This window comes from Epinephelus fuscoguttatus, linkage group LG2, assembly GCF_011397635.1.
Source record: "Epinephelus fuscoguttatus linkage group LG2, E.fuscoguttatus.final_Chr_v1".
NCBI lineage: Eukaryota > Metazoa > Chordata > Actinopteri > Perciformes > Serranidae > Epinephelus > Epinephelus fuscoguttatus.
In genome coordinates this window covers 37896482-37912514 of record NC_064753.1, presented here as the reverse complement: position 1 = coordinate 37912514, position 16033 = coordinate 37896482, and the positions used below count along the sequence as shown (strand labels likewise).

Below are 16033 nucleotides of genomic sequence, written 5' to 3'. Positions count from 1 at the left end.
GAATATGCTGGTTTTGCCCTCATTGTTTTCTGCTTAAGTTTGTCTTCTGTTCTTCATCACTGTTTTGGACAAAGGAACTAAATGGAGCAACAAGCAAACCAGCTTGACCAAGGGCGGATTACTAGACAAGACTACCAGGCACAGGCCTAGAGGGCCAAAGTGTTAGGAGGCCCCCTGGCCTTCATTTGCAAACATACTGACCAGTAAGAGGCTCAAAATGACCACAAAGAGACACAAAGGGACAAAAAAAGACACGAGATATTCTCAAAGAGACACAAAGTGACCACAAGGAGACACAGAATGACCATGAAGGGACCCAAAACCACAAAAAGATGCAAAACCACCACAAAATCTGTGTCTGGCTCCTATGTAGGAGAGATGGTGGGGCCCTATCTATTCCCAGTGGTCCAATGTCTCAAAATCTGCATGAGCTTGGCATATTATGATTATGATCTTTGTAATTAAGTGCTGTGCGGTGGATCTCATTTAGTTTAGAGATAGTTTATGGTGTTTCCTTGTCTTACCACCCCCAAGACTGGCCCATCTGCCAGGCCAAGGCAGTCAACCGAGGGGAAACACTGAGTCTTGGTGCTGTTAATACTTTTCTATAAATCCTCAACTGACAACAGCCCCCAACAAAAGCACTATTTACCCCTGTCTTTGTTAACTTTGTCATAAACTACAGTGCCCAGCTGTTTTAGGAAAGTAGTGAGCCTATTTTGAAAATAAAACAACATATTTCTAGGCTCAGATTTATGTCTTCATTTGGAACAAATGAGCTTGTGGTCGCAGCCATGTTAGAGAGGTCGTAAAGTTTTGAGAGATGGACTAATGTTTGGTTTTGGTATTTTTATGGGTTTTGTTACAATCAGAAAAATATGGAATATCACAAGCCATATCCTTTCCTCAACATTTGGATGAAGTAGAACCACCTGCATACATGTAATTGCTTTTGGACTTTGTTGTGTTTCAGACCTGGATGAGTGCTCCAATGGGACGCACTTGTGCAGCAACAACGCTGACTGTGTCAACACAATGGGCTCGTATCGCTGTGCGTGCAAGGATGGGTTCTCTGGAGATGGATTCTACTGCTCAGGTCACACATACAAAACCACATTTATTTTTGCTTTTTAGAAGATGCACGAATGCATTGTGTGTTTATGGACTGCATGTGTTTGATCACCACTGCAGACAGCGATGAGTGTGCAGAGAACAGCAACCTGTGTGAGAGTGGCCACTGTCTGAACCTGCCAGGAGGCTTCCGCTGTGAATGTGACATGGGCTTCATCCCCACTCCTGATGGCAAGGCCTGCGAGGGTAAGACAATACAACGCTGCTATTCCTGACTATCTTGGTTCCAGACTTCTGTATTGGTGCCCGCATCTTGAATTATGTTGAGTGATTCAAAAAGGTCTGGTGTTACTCTGGTGAATGGTTGTTTGTTTTCCTGTTTGGAGAAAGAACCGATCCAAACAGATGCTGTCTTCAAATGGAACTCATGAGATAGTATTTTGGACATGGAAAAGACACAATATGCTCAGGGTCTAAGTGGTTTTAGTTGTGAGAACATTTCTAAGAAATGGACAAGAACAATGAATCTTGGCTTGTTCCCTTTTTATATTTGGTTGTTGATTTGGTATTGATGTTTGGTGGTTTTCTGTTTGTTTTTTGTTTTCGTGAGAGGGTTAAATTAACAGACAAAGGCTGATGAAAACCTTGCCATCCTAACATTTGCTAGTTTGCTAACGTTATGCTAGCTAATATGCCAGCTGCCAGTGTAGTTGTGCCTTTGTCCCAGCTGTAGTCTGTATGTAAAGATTTTTATTAAGCTAAGTTAACTTTAGCCTGCAATAATCAGCTGGCTAACTGTCCCCTTCACCTACACACCCCTTTTCCTCCAACATGGAAAGGGTTCAGTTCCAGTTTACGCACCTGATTCTGAAGCGTTTGGAGCATTCAGACCAAAAATACATGGGTTCAGAACCCAAAAAAGTTGGTATCCAGCTGGAACCAAAAAAAAGCAGGTTTTCCTTGACCTGAAGTGTGGACCGTGACAACATCTGTGTGTGTGTGTGTCATATTCTGCAGCTTGGAAAGAGAGGGTGGAGTCTAATCTCTGTAAACAGACTCTGCATTTGTATGCGATGAGACAAGATTTTGATATCGCAAGTGTTCTGGCTCCATTTGTTGTCTGTTTGTAGACTGAGGAGTATACAAACTCAGAACCTATTGTCTGTGCAGATATCTGTTCTTTGAGATCAGCCGAAATGGCCGGTACTCAAAGGAGCAAGTCATGACTCAAATATAAGTGGGTTACACCAAATCAGCCTGAAGTATTTGCCCTTGCCCCCAGAGGCTTATTGTCGTAACACTGATAGCTGATGGGTTCCGAGTTTTGATGTCTTGCACGTAATAGTCTTCTACATCTTCTTATCATAAAAGTTGGTCTGTGCTTGTTTTTTTGGATAAAAACAAATATCTGTAATAACAGAACAAACGCTCACAGGTAATAAACATGATCCCCCATCTTGCTACTACTGTTTACTTCCATTGTGCATTGTGCAGCGCCCTCTATAGATGACACATGAAATGCCTCCATGCTATCCAGGTTTGCTTTGTCTAGGTCTCCAAAAGACAGTAGACCTTTTTAGGGACATTTTATGTAGCATTTACTTAAGTAAAAAAAAAAAAAAAGGTTAAGGTGATGTAAGATTGCATGTAGACTTAAATAACGGAGGAGGAGTCTTGTGTGAATCCCAAGCTGAGCCACTGCAGAGTCGACATATGAGCACATTTACGACCGGTAGCAGAAGAGTGTGATTCATGCTTCCAGTGATAAGACATCGCTGGATTCAATTGAATGAACAGACTGACCTTGTTGTGCTGATGTGTCAAACATCCTGAAATAACCTGTCCAGTCCTCCCTGCCTCAACTCAGGCAGGCCTGGACAGTAATGACTTGTGCAGAGTCTAATGATGTGGAAGAGCACAATTTCATAACCTTGGCTGCTGCTCTGATAGTGTATGTGTGCGTCTGTCTGGATATGTCTGGGCATTTTTTGCCCCAGAACTGTCATTCTTTAGCAGAGGTGAGCGGCCTTCACTTCCTATTGCTGGCTGCCAATTTTCCACCATGATCCCATGATCCACTAATCCCTCACAGCTGGGCTTCTCTCTCTTTCCCTCTTTATCATTCTCTCTCTCACTCTGTCTCTTTTACAGACATAGACGAATGTACCTTTGCTGACATCTGTGTCAATGGACGCTGCCAGAATATCCCAGGACTTTTTAGATGTGAATGTAACATTGGTTATGAACTGGACAGGAGTGGAGGAAACTGCACAGGTAAGACAAGTCAACACACCAGTCCTGCTGTTCTGTTTATGCTCCAGTGAGCTGAGGAAATTTAAAGGTGTGGAAAAGAAATGGAGCAACAGCAATGAGAGAGAAAAATAGGTTTCATGCTCGCTGAAATACTCTCCTTGTTGTTGACAAATAATGAAAATTCCTCTTCAATAAACAATAAGCTAATGTTTTGTCTGTCTGTCTTAGATATTAATGAATGTGCAGATCCAACCATCTGCATAAATGGAATGTGTGTCAACATCCCTGGAAGCTACCACTGTAACTGCCCTCCAGACTTTGAGCTCAACCCCACCCGGGTGGGCTGTGTAGGTGAGACTCAACAAGTTGTCACTATACATTGTTGGTGTATGATTTTTTTTGTTTTGTCATAGAGCTAATTCTGAAGCAACTGCAAGACTCAACTGTGTGTGTGTGTGTGTGTTTATACACAGACACTCGCTCTGGAAGTTGCTTCCTGGATGTTCGTTCCCGAGGAGATGCATCAGAGAGCTTGGACTGTTCTAATGAGATTGGAGTTGGTGTCTCCAAGGCATCCTGCTGCTGCTCCCTGGGCAAGGGCTGGGGAAATCCATGCGAATCATGCCCCTTTGTCAACTCAAGTGAGTCAACCCATCATTTAGACTTTGCATCTATTTATGCACGCTTATGTTTCAGCTCTGTAACAAGATTTGTGGCCTCTATAAAACATCTCAGACTATTCCTCATCTGGCTGTAAATGGATATTTTCAGAATGTTCTTGTACTTCTTAACAACAAAACAAAAGGAAAAATTTGTAGGTGGTGATATTTACAAGTTATTACACAGTGGTGTTTTACTGGTCTGACCCACTTGAGATAAAATTGGGCTTGTTGTGGCAAAATGAGCTTCACACCCCTGTCACCACACATAGTAAAGTTAGTGCGATGTTTACTGGGTATTGATATTTTATAATCATTACACTGAAGGTGTTAATGCATATAGTGAGCTCACCATAGTATCTGGTCTATTAACTTTGTGCAGCTGTGCATCTGATTTTAAAGACATCATAACTGACTTTGATTAGAACCTCCTCAAGTTAGATAAATGAGTCGCCACAGATTAACCTTCTCAAACTGCACTTTCCAGTGCAGTGTTAATGAACTGTAAGAGATCTTCACAAGTCCAAAATGACAGACCCAAACCCTAATTGGCCTGGGAAAATCTGTTCTGAGAACCAAGTGGATCTGATTATACTTAAAATATATTTGCTGCTACTTTGTCATGTTCATTCTTGACTTGAGGCCAAACTTTTTATGTCTCCACGCTGGGGACTGCCATGACCGGAGGCATAATGTTCCACAAGGATATACTGATTAGATTTTGATGGTCAAAGGTTGAGGTCACCATGTCCCTGCACACACATGTTTGGCCAGGACTCAAGAATGCATACAATAAATATTTAAAAAAAAAAAAAAAAACAGACAAAATGATGATGTGGTGACATTTTATATACAAAAGCTCAGAGATCATCTTCACTGTGACATCACAGTGTTCTGCCAAAACACTTTTTTGGCCCTTATTTAACACCATAACTCAGGAACAGAAAGGGAGACATTTGGCTGGGTACAGAATTGGTAATTTTGGGTGCCCACTTTGAAACTGTGGTGATTGTTTGGATCTTATGTGCTGCTGGACTTGAGATGTGTGTGAAGCATCAGGGTTTAAGACATAAAAGATAAAGTCCGCACACCAGTAGCTGCTCCTTGAAGAATTTATTTGATTTAACGTTTCGGGCATCAGGGTTTAAACAGCCATATTTGAAGCACTGTCTGCTGTCGTGGCTACATGGTAATTTACTGATAACTTCCATTTCACCAAAGAATACACTTATACCTTTTCCTAAATTTCTTCACTGCATATATTATATGAGTCTGGACAGATATGGATGTAAACGGCAAACTTGACTGGTTGACAGAGGCATTTAACCGCAAGTTTGTAATCCTAGTTCAGTTTCTTATTCACAACACTGTCCTCCATCACCTAATAAGTAAAGATGTGGGTAGACTTTGGACTACTGAGTCGGCAGGGAAGTGGCTGAAAATTTGATTTTTATAAAGTAATTTTCTGGCAAAGTAATTTTTGGGTTACTGGTTTCCATCAACACCCTGTCAAATCCTTCCATTAGTTCTTTAGTTAGTTGCTCTGCCAACATACAGGCTACAAGCTGCCTGCTCTTATCATGCGATGAGTGTGTTTTCTGTAATTGTTGTTGCTGGTAAAGATGAGACCGCTTTGTGAAACTTACTTGAAATTACCACCAGATGGTTCAAAACATTACAGGGAATGACTCATCCTTTTCAGCTCGAGGAAATGCTTGCTTCTATGACAAGAACAAAAACTTTTTCTTTTCGCTCTGTAATTCTGAGCCACTGCAGTCATGTCTGGTCCACTGGGCTCTGTGGATAACTCTTAGATCTGAGATGGCTGATCAGAAAAAGCAGAGTGACAGGAAGCGTCTTTTTCAGGCACCTGACCATTTGAATATGTGACTTAACTCAACCTCTCACCGCCAGCCGACCGTTACTGTCAAACCCTGCAATAAAACAACCTTGATTGTGGTTTGTGTGGTGTGTCATTGTTGCTTGTTAATGTGATTTGGTGCTGTGTTACAGCTGAGTACAAGACGCTGTGTCCCGGAGGAGAAGGCTTCAGACCAAACCCCATCACTGTCATCTTGGAAGGTCAGACAGCAACACGATATCATGCCTTTGTGTCAAGCTGCTCCTGTGCACACTTAGACACACACACAGATAACACACACACACACACACACACACACACACACACACAATGCCGCTGAGTGTTTCCTTCCTCTCTCCGGCAGACATCAATGAGTGCCAGGAGCTGCCAGGCTTGTGCCAGGGAGGACAGTGCATCAACACCTTTGGCAGCTTCCAGTGTGAATGTCCGAGAGGCTACACCCTCAACACAGAGACCAGAGTGTGTGAAGGTATGAGACACACACATGTACTTCTCTTCACATGAACACACAGGTGACCTCTTCCTCTCTAGCTCTTGCCCTGGGACGTTTCAGTGGGAAGGAAATTGAGTCCAGCCGTCGAGGCCTTCTTTCAGCGAGGGCACATGGAGAGAGAGGAGAAAAGCTCTGAAAGCAAAAACACAAAGAAATATTGGACTCGTTTGTCCCGTAGACAACACTGCAGCTCCTTCTAGCTCAATATGTCTCTGCTCTAGTTCCCCGTCTGTTGCTAACCCGGCAAAGCCCAGTCAGGATGATGAGACAGCTGAGCGCCTAACTGTGTCCAGAGGAGCGAGGCTCTGATGTGGTCAGCCCTCTCCTCAGGGAAGTACACTGAGTCCCCTGTAGACAGGCCAGAGATGACGGAGGGAGGGAAAGACAGAGGAATGAAAGATTGGGGGGAAAAAAGAGATAAATGAGAAGGGTGTTTAGAAAAGAGAAACAGGAACAAAGAGAGGAGAGGAGGGGGCTGAGGGTTAGACAATGACATGTGGCTGGCGGCATTTTAATTAGCGTGTGTTTGTTGGCCACAAGAACAAAGCGGGTGTTTGCTCTATAAAGTCCAGGACTGCACATCCACGATGTCTCTAGTCAATCAACAATTCAGCTGTTAGCTGGGCCGGAAAGAAGAGCTCTGTGTTTGCTATTAGGCAGTATTGTTGGTAGAGAACAATTTTAGTACAGAGAGTATAGAAATAAGGAAAGCAATTAGAAAAATTATAATTGATAAAAATAGAAGATATTAAAGGGCGGGTATCAAGGACATGGAAGTGAAGAAAGAAAACAGATCACATAGTAACTGTTCGAAACAGTTTGTAATTGTTTGTGTTAATGTTCACTAGTGCACGGCTGATATCCTTTCAACATCGGGTTGTGTTGTTGATGTGGTAACTGGCTAACTAGTGTCTTCAATCTTTCCTGTTGGTCTTCCATTTTTAAATGACAAATCCAGACTACCGCTGCCTGCTGATTCGAAAGGTACTTCCTCTCATGCAGGTGCAGGACGTATGTGCTAGTTGGCTGCAGTCTTTGCGATGTGTTCAAGTGCAGCTTTTTGGCCAAGATACACGCAACATGAGGCAACACAACAGTTGGTCTTCATCACCATTAGTTCTTTGATGTTGATTTGTTGTGTCTGGACCGTGATATCACAGACAGTCTTTTGTTTCAAACAATTAAAATAAATTGTCTGGCACCTCAACTAAAGGAATATAAAAACACCATATTCATCTAAAAAATGGACTGGCTTTCTGTCTGTCCTTCTCTCTGTGTGCAGATATTGATGAGTGTGATCGACCAGGCATCTGTGGCCCAGGCCAGTGCTACAACACCATTGGGAACTACACCTGTATCTGCCCTGTGGACTACATGCAGGTCAATGGAGGGAACAACTGCATGGGTAGGTCTGCATGCTGCACCCTCATGAAAACCTCAGCGAAACAGCAGTAACTGTCATGCAGTGTTTTAACTTTCTTATAAACACACACAGACATGAGGAAGAGCTACTGCTACAGGAATTTCTACTCTGACAACGGCACGTGTGACGGAGAGCTGACCTTTAACATGACCAAAAAGATGTGCTGCTGCTCCTACAACATTGGCCGTGCATGGAATAAACCCTGTGAGCAGTGTCCTGTGCCCAGCACTGGTGAGGTCTCACACACACATATACTTGCATACATGTGGAAAATTTGAGGGACTAAAGTGAGCTTTTATAAACTCATGTCTTATGTTCACTCAGATGAGTTTGCAGTCCTGTGCGGCAGTGAGAGACCAGGATATTACATTGACATCACCACTGGGCGGGTCATTGGTAAGATTTCCTCAGCCAGAGGACGATTATGAGATGAAAAGGAAAATTTGTTTTGTTCTCATCTCGGCTTTTCCTCATGTGCTAGATATTGATGAGTGCAGGGAAATCCCAGGAGTTTGTGAGAACGGAGTGTGTATCAACATGATCGGCAGCTTTAGGTGTGAGTGCCCCATTGGCTTTATCTACAATGACAAGCTGCTGATCTGCGAAGGTAAGGCCTGCACTCCACTGACGTTTCACTGAGAGTGATGCCCAAATGTAAAATGCTGTGAAGTCTTTCCAGGTTTTCAAACTAAAATCAGTCTCTTTATATTTAATCCCTCTGTGTAAAAGTGTCACCAGTAGATGTTTGAACACCTCTGTCCCTCTTGTCATTAGATATTGATGAATGTCAGAATGGACCAGTGTGCCAGCAGAATGCAGCCTGTCTGAACATGCCAGGAAGCTACCGCTGCGAGTGTAAACCTGGATATCGCTTCACCCCCACTGGACAATGTTTAGGTAAGGCTGTGGTGGTTATCAGCTATGGCATTTAAACAGGGTGTCTGCAGGTCTTAAACAAGTCTTAAAACAAATATTAGGCCTTAAAAGTCATTAAATAGTCTTAAAATTGTGAGATTTTAATTGCCACAAACATTTTATGTAATTTAATTTTTTCATCTTTTAATTTGTGTTAAAAAGCTTTTCTGTGTGAAAGTCTTTAAACCTACCACTGAACGTAACATTGTTTTGTTTTTTGTTTTTTTTACTTTACACTTGCACTTACCTATTGGCAAAATGTAGGTTAACATAACTCACTCTAATAACCATATTCCTACATAAAACCTACCTCTGCACCTCTGGAACTACAGATATACTACGTACCTTTATACTTACCTGCAATGCTTTAGTAAGAAAAAAGATGATTTGCCAAAAAATCAGTCTTAAATTGGGTTAAGAAAATGATCTTGAAAAGGTCTCAAAAAGCATTAAATGTAAGTGTTTGATGCCTGTGGGCATAATTTTTAAGATGTGAGAGGTGTCATCAGCACTCAGATTATGTAGGACATAACAGGCTCACTCACCCCACAGTGGTTTAGTAAGTTTCCAATGACCTTAGTGAAGATTAAACAGAATTGGTGGAGCATGACGTCTTCCATGAGAATAATGCTGACGTCTCCGGGTCTTCCTGTGGCCCGATGCTGTCGTGCCTCCCCAAACTATTGTATCAAACTCAGTCATATGAAACTCTTTGAACTGTGCATTCTTGCCATTTGTATGCCAAAGATAAAGCACCGCGGGCAACGCAATGACAGTCGGGCTGAGGAAGAATTCTTCATGGTGGGCTTGTTATTAAGGAAGAGAGAATGTGAAGCATGTGTTGAGCTGTTGAACATGTGCTGCTGTATATCTGAAACACATCGCTGTCAGACTGGAGAGTCCTCACCGATAAGCAAATGTTAAATCAACATCCTGTTTTGCTTCCTGCTTTTCATGCAAGTCCTAGCAACAAAACACGGTCAGTCTCCTGAGAGAGGAAACTGAAGCTGTAGCTGGAGACAAAGATGGCTGTGTGTATGAATTAAATACAGCGATTAATAATACAGTGATTTTTGCAGGGCAAAATGTGGAATGGAGAATTTAAAAAAATGACATATTTTTGACTTTAATGATGTTACTTGTCTGTCATGCAACATTGATGCTGTGCAACAGAGTTAATGATCAGTTTTGAGTCCTATGAAAGAATAAATACATGACAATATTAGAGTGTAGAATGTAAATAGTCATGAAAGTCATATTAAACTTGATAAAAAAATTCAATTATTTTAATTCTATCAGTTATTTCTTATGTATAGTACCAACAGTTATCAAGGGCAAAAAATATTTTCAGATTTCATACAGTGTGATGCGAGAGGTTGTTTGGATCTTCACAAATTTTAGCTCTGCAGAGCCAGACTCCTTACAGCACCGTTTGACTAAATAATGAATGTGAAGAAACATATTTGGACGTTTACTGTATATCAGTGGAGATTTCAGGACAACTTTTACAGTGTTTCTAGTCAGATTGCTACAAAGACTAATGACTTGGATTGAGTGTTCTTCCAGTCAGGAGTAGTTCCAGTGGGGCTCACATTGATGAGTAAAGGAAACAACTGGCAATGGTCTATTATTCAGCTTGCTTGAAATTACATGTTTCAAGCAAGAGCCTTGCCAGAAAACAGTGGAAGAAGCAAAAATGATGAGTTGGCGATAAAGAGGCTGTCAGAATGTACGCTCACATGTACAGGACAATTTTCTTTTTCTATACTGAACTGGAGAGAATAAGTTGTGATTTTGATATTGATATTTTTGCGGTATTGGACAGAACAACAGCACACTGGGGTACACAAGGTAACAATATAGAAAGGAGATCATGGTTTTAAAGGGTTATAAATGATTACTTCATAATATACCAGTGGAGGAAATAAAAAAAATGTAGGAAATTTAGCCATCACAGATTTTTAAACATTTCAGACTCACTTACTCATTTGTCTTCTATTATAACTGTTGCTGTTTCAGCGGGACTGTATATTTCACTGTGTAACAATTGTTTTTCTTCTTTTTCAGACCGTAATGAATGCATTGAGAACCCTGGTATATGCAATCCTGGTCAGTGCATTGACACACTGGGGAGCTACCGCTGCCTCTGCCCCAATGGCTTCAAAACAACACGGGACCAGTCAATGTGTGTCGGTAAGCTGTCCTGGTGTCTATCAGTTCTCAGTTGTGTTTGACATCTCGATAGGGTTACGGCTGCTGCAACACTACGCAACACAACGCTTCCACTATAATAATAAATGAAACTGGCTACACCAGGCTTGTGAACAGCATGTAAGTGGTGCGTGTGTGCCACAGAGATCGACTCCACACACATGAAAAGAGGCCAGTCTTACATTTATATATTTTTTACATGTGATGTATGCAGCCCCTTTACACAGAAATGGGTCAGAAAGTGTTTGGATTTGTTTTTTGTTTAACTTCCGATTTAAAGGAAATGACTTAATAAACCCAACAAGTCTCTTATCTTTGATTAGTAAGTGAGCAGTGCTGTATGTCAGCTCTTTTCTATCAAACAGGGCTTCCACTTAGGGGTCTTGATCACCCTCTCAGCTTTTCTCTTGCCAGTACGAGCTGGTGGTTGCTTAGTACCTTTATCCCTTACATAGTCCGTAGATATTAACTGACCCATATTACACAAACTTGGTAAAAAAGTTGAGGTTTCACAGAGCTTTGCTTGTCCAAAAGCAGCAGAAACAGTCCCAAAACTGAAGCTCTCGGTCTTGTTTTGACCTGTGACTCACACAGCCCCACGCTGAATGTGCGCTGCAGGTGTAGCCAGTAAAAAGATACGTTCTGCAGCTCATCCGCTTCGCAAATGATCCGAATCTGTCACATCTTTAACGTAGCCAAAGCATAGCTCCATAAAGTGAGCAATGTAAGTGCTGTGTGAGGTGAAACTCTGGCACTGCCCTCTGTTTTCAGACGTGGACGAGTGTGAGAGACAACCCTGTGGCAACGGGACCTGTAAGAACACAGTGGGCTCCTACAACTGCCTCTGCTACCCCGGCTTTCAGAACTCACACAACGGCGACTGCATAGGTATGTGCATCTGTGGATGAGAGTTAGTAAAAGAGAAAAAAATCAAGAGAGTTATAGTCTTTGTGTGATATGTTGTTGTGTTTGTGCGTTGATCAGATGTCGATGAGTGTTCGACGCAGAGAGGCTTGTGTCGAAACGGGCAGTGTGTGAACACTGTGGGCACCTTCCTCTGTGTGTGCCACGATGGCTATGAGCTCACTTTGGATGGCAGAATGTGTGCAGGTAAGGAAGCGCCATTTGTCTTTGTTATTGTGATCAACAGAATGTGCATTTTACAGTGTATTCCTTGTGTTTTCTCAGATGTTAATGAGTGTGCAGTGAATCCAGGCACATGTGGTGCAGGAACTTGTCTGAATCTGGATGGCTCTTACAGGTGTATCTGCCCACCTGGCTACTATGTCCACGAGGAAACCTGTGAAGGTACGGCAGCGTTAAGTCTTTTCAGCGTCATGGTCGATAAATATGGGCCGAAACATGAAAAATAACAGGAATTTCTGAAGTTACGAAATATACGCACACATGAGGTGAATCTCACGTCTGGCAATCCAGAGGAGACGTGCTTACATGCAACATGCTCACACACAGAGACATATACTTACCCACAAATCACAGCTCTGCTGAGGTATACAAGAAGAGAATCAACCGCTCCTTCGCCCCCTCTTTCTCTTCAATTGCCTTGCTGCTACATAACACCCCTCTTCTCCCTTTCACACGTGGGAGTGGGTCCAAGCCAGAACACTTTGGGTTGTTTATACAGTGAGGCTGATGAAGAGATATTCGGCAGACTTCAACACATTCCTGCTTTGTGCTCTGTTCCTGGAAGCAGGGAGGAACAGCACTGAATTCTCAGCATCAGTAACAGCAGCAGCTGCGCACTGAGATGAACGAACATGTGACGTGGAGGCAATAATACGCTTTTATTCAGCTATCCATTAGTGAGATTACAGTCTGTTTTATCACATTTGGATAGACCATGACGCACTGGTATGACTTCATCCTTGCAGCTATGACAGTAGTTTGAAAAATTAGATCTTAATGAAGAACTGCAGGGTGAGATTCAGATGTTACAAATTAGGATTTGATGGATTTGATTTGTAATTTTGATGAGTAGTTTAATGCTGTCCCTCTTTGTGTGTCAGATATTGATGAGTGCTCCCAGTTGCCTGAGATCTGTGCGCTTGGAACCTGCTCCAACACAGAAGGAAGCTTCACCTGCTTGTGTCCCGAAGGTTTCCAGATCTCTGCCTCCGGACGCAGATGTTTAGGTAATTGGGAGAGTGTGTGTGGGCGTGTGAAAGAGGGGGAAAGAGGCAATGAAACTATCCTATGCATCAAGTTTAAAGTGCAAAGTGTAAATACGAGTGTGTCTGTATAGTCTGACTCTGAGTGCTGGTGGAGACAAAGCAGCAGTCAGTGGTGTTAGACTTTTCCTGCTCTTTCATGATAGCACACTGTGTTCCAGCTGGTTCTGCTGCTGCTGCCTCAACAAGGCCAAGGGTGGCTCTGAACAGATCACTTTTCCATTTCCTCACTTGTGTGTGTGTGTGTGTGTGTGTGTGTGTGTGTGTGTGTGTGTGTGTGTGTGTGTGTGTGCGTGCGTGCATGCGTGTGCTCAGCATGTGTGCGTGTGTTTATGTACATATGTGTGTTTTTGGGTTGGGTGGGGGCGCGCTGAGTCCTCTGTTAGGGAGTTCCCCCTCCAAACACTGAAGTGATGACATCATCAGTTCAGCGAGGCAGTTTACAGTTTGCATTTAACTTTTTCTCTCCAGTGTCAGAAGTGCTCGGCTGAGGGTTGTGGGGATAAACAGGAGGAGCTGGGTGGGGAGTGAGCAACTCGGGCAGTAAAAGAGATCAAGGTCTCTTAACTAGGACAAACCCTGTCCCAATGAGAAAACCCTTGTTTTTATTAAAAATGATGATGGACATGAAAACAATGAAGAAAATAACAACAGTAATGAAAATAATTTGTGGGCCTTTATGAGCACTCGTTAATATTTTATATTAAAACCATAGACAGGAGACAGTTACAGACTTGTGATTCACTGGTGAAATTAAATGCATTGCCAATTATTGCATTGGATGATTAAGTTATAACGAAGGGTGAGAACGTCTGGGTAGAAATCCCCTGCGTCCTGTGCATAAAATAAAACAGAACTTAGCAAATGTTGCCTCAGTCAGCAACCCTAACAGGCTCACCAAAAACAATCTATACCGGTTCAAATGTATGCTATATTTAAAACATTATTATTACCTCAAAGCCACCAGACTCCATTGACAAAAACAGTTATTTTAGAACAGGTGAGTTGTTGGTCTACTCCTGCCGCCATCAGATAGTGTGTAAGGTAAAGCGGATACAATATTATAAAAATAGTATACACTTACACCGATATTAATTTTTGAGATGGGTATTTTGATGTGGCTAAAATATATTTTGCTGCGACGCCATCCACAGCAGTACATTGCTTAACATTAGCCTCCATGCTGCTAGATTTGGCTTATCAAAGACGCTAGCAAAGCAACACAGTGCATAAAATGAGCACAGCAGAAATGTCAGACTGGTTGGACCACTGTGTTTAATAACATGTCTTTTAACAAAACAGTTAGAGCTGAAAATTATAACAGTGGAATTCAAAACAATTGCAAATTGTTACCCGGAAGTGATTAATGTTCTTAGCGCGATGTCATGGTGATTTGGTTTAGTTAGGCGGAGCTTGACTCTATGGAGTGCTTGTATGCTGTCTGTGTTGGTGAACACCACTGGCAACAGTAACACTTCATCACAGTGGCTGTATACCGTTTTGATATTTCTTTTGTTTTTTGTTTTTTGTTTTTTTTTTAAGATTTTTTTGGGGCATTTTTGCCTTTAATTGATAGGACAGCTAAGCGTGAAGGGGGGAGCGAGAGAGAGGGAATGACATGCAGCAAAGGGCCACAGGCTGGAGTCGAACCTGGGCCGCTGCGGCAACAGCCTTGTACATGGGGCACCTGCTCTATCCATTAAGCCACTGATGCCCCCCGTTTTGATATTTCTTTTGCCTTTTTTTTCAAGGTTAGCAGTGAGCAAATGAAACTCAAATTTGTTTCTGTATAAATCGGAAGGTGCATGTTTGATCTTTTCGGCCCCTCCCTGTGAAGACTTCTCATAAAATATGCTCATCAACTTCCTCAACTTGCTCATCACCAACCTAGATACGAAAAATGAGTATCCAAAAGGTAAACGGACAACAACAAGAACATATACCCAAAGCCCAGTCTACACAGACAAATGTATTCTGTGCAAAAAAAAAAAAGAGCATTGTCTTACTGATAAAATCTCAGAGCTCCAAATGTAGCCTTTCTCTAAATATAGTTTTGGGTGCTGCAGCACACCAGCACCCTCACTTCCTGCCTGTGAATTTCTTTTAAATTTTATTTATTTAACCCATATTTAACCAGGTAAGCTCCGTTGAGCTCAATGTTCTGTTTTACAAGGGGGACCTGGCCAAGACAGCAGCACCCAAAATGTTACAGCCAAACAATCACAAAATTAAAAATCATAGAAGATACACAGTAACATGTAAAAATATTAGAACACCTGTGCACAATGACAAGACCCAACCGACTCATTCATCCTTGTACTTATGAGAGCCAGTCAGGTAAACAACCAGCTCACTTGGTATCAAATCTTTTTGAAGGTTATTTCAAGTGAGAGGAGCAGAGTTCATAAAAGCTGTCTTTCATAGCTCAGTCCACGCACTAGGAACAGACAGCAAAACTAAATCTTGAGATCTCAGACTGTAGCTACAGTCAGATCTCTGATCAATCAAAGTACAAATGTACAAAGGGTGTTTACCTAGTGTGGCTGTATAAATAACAGTGACTGAGCCTACAAAAGGTCAAAGACTGCCAACCAGCCCTGGAATAAAGCATACAGTGATGACAGTGAGGGCTTTACAATTTGTAACATATCTCAGTGTACTATGATATGCAGTATCCAACATGTGCAAACAATGTGCAGATGAATTCATGCACAACAGATCAACATAATCCAGGACCGGTAAAAACGTAGCAGCAACCATTTGCGTTTCTTAGGATGGTGATGCATGACCTGCTCTTCTTTGTCTTACTCTGCGTCTGATTGGCTTACGTAGACATTGTTACCCCAACCCCGAACAGTTCCACATCTCTTGCCTACACCTAACCAACCCAACCAACAAAGGCAATGAGTACTAGCAAATCAGGGAAAGAGAAGGGTT

The 16033-nt window shown here is 42.2% G+C and overlaps 1 protein-coding gene across 2 annotated transcripts in view; it reads left to right on the top strand.

Annotated features, from left to right (window-relative positions):
• fbn1 (fibrillin 1) overlaps positions 1-16033 on the top strand; it is an 86441-nt gene that overhangs the window by 49948 nt on the left and 20460 nt on the right. Inside the window, exons 34-50 of one of the 2 annotated variants that reach the window (XM_049592845.1) lie at positions 974-1096; positions 1192-1317; positions 3223-3345; positions 3553-3675; positions 3798-3965; positions 5997-6065; positions 6209-6334; positions 7641-7763; positions 7854-8012; positions 8106-8177; positions 8263-8388; positions 8556-8678; positions 10764-10889; positions 11679-11795; positions 11892-12017; positions 12096-12215; positions 12935-13060. In XM_049592845.1, the coding sequence (XP_049448802.1) occupies positions 974-1096; positions 1192-1317; positions 3223-3345; positions 3553-3675; positions 3798-3965; positions 5997-6065; positions 6209-6334; positions 7641-7763; positions 7854-8012; positions 8106-8177; positions 8263-8388; positions 8556-8678; positions 10764-10889; positions 11679-11795; positions 11892-12017; positions 12096-12215; positions 12935-13060 (2076 nt within the window). The remainder of the gene's footprint in view (positions 1-973; positions 1097-1191; positions 1318-3222; positions 3346-3552; positions 3676-3797; positions 3966-5996; positions 6066-6208; positions 6335-7640; positions 7764-7853; positions 8013-8105; positions 8178-8262; positions 8389-8555; positions 8679-10763; positions 10890-11678; positions 11796-11891; positions 12018-12095; positions 12216-12934; positions 13061-16033) is intronic. The other variant, XM_049592856.1, reaches the window with a different exon arrangement.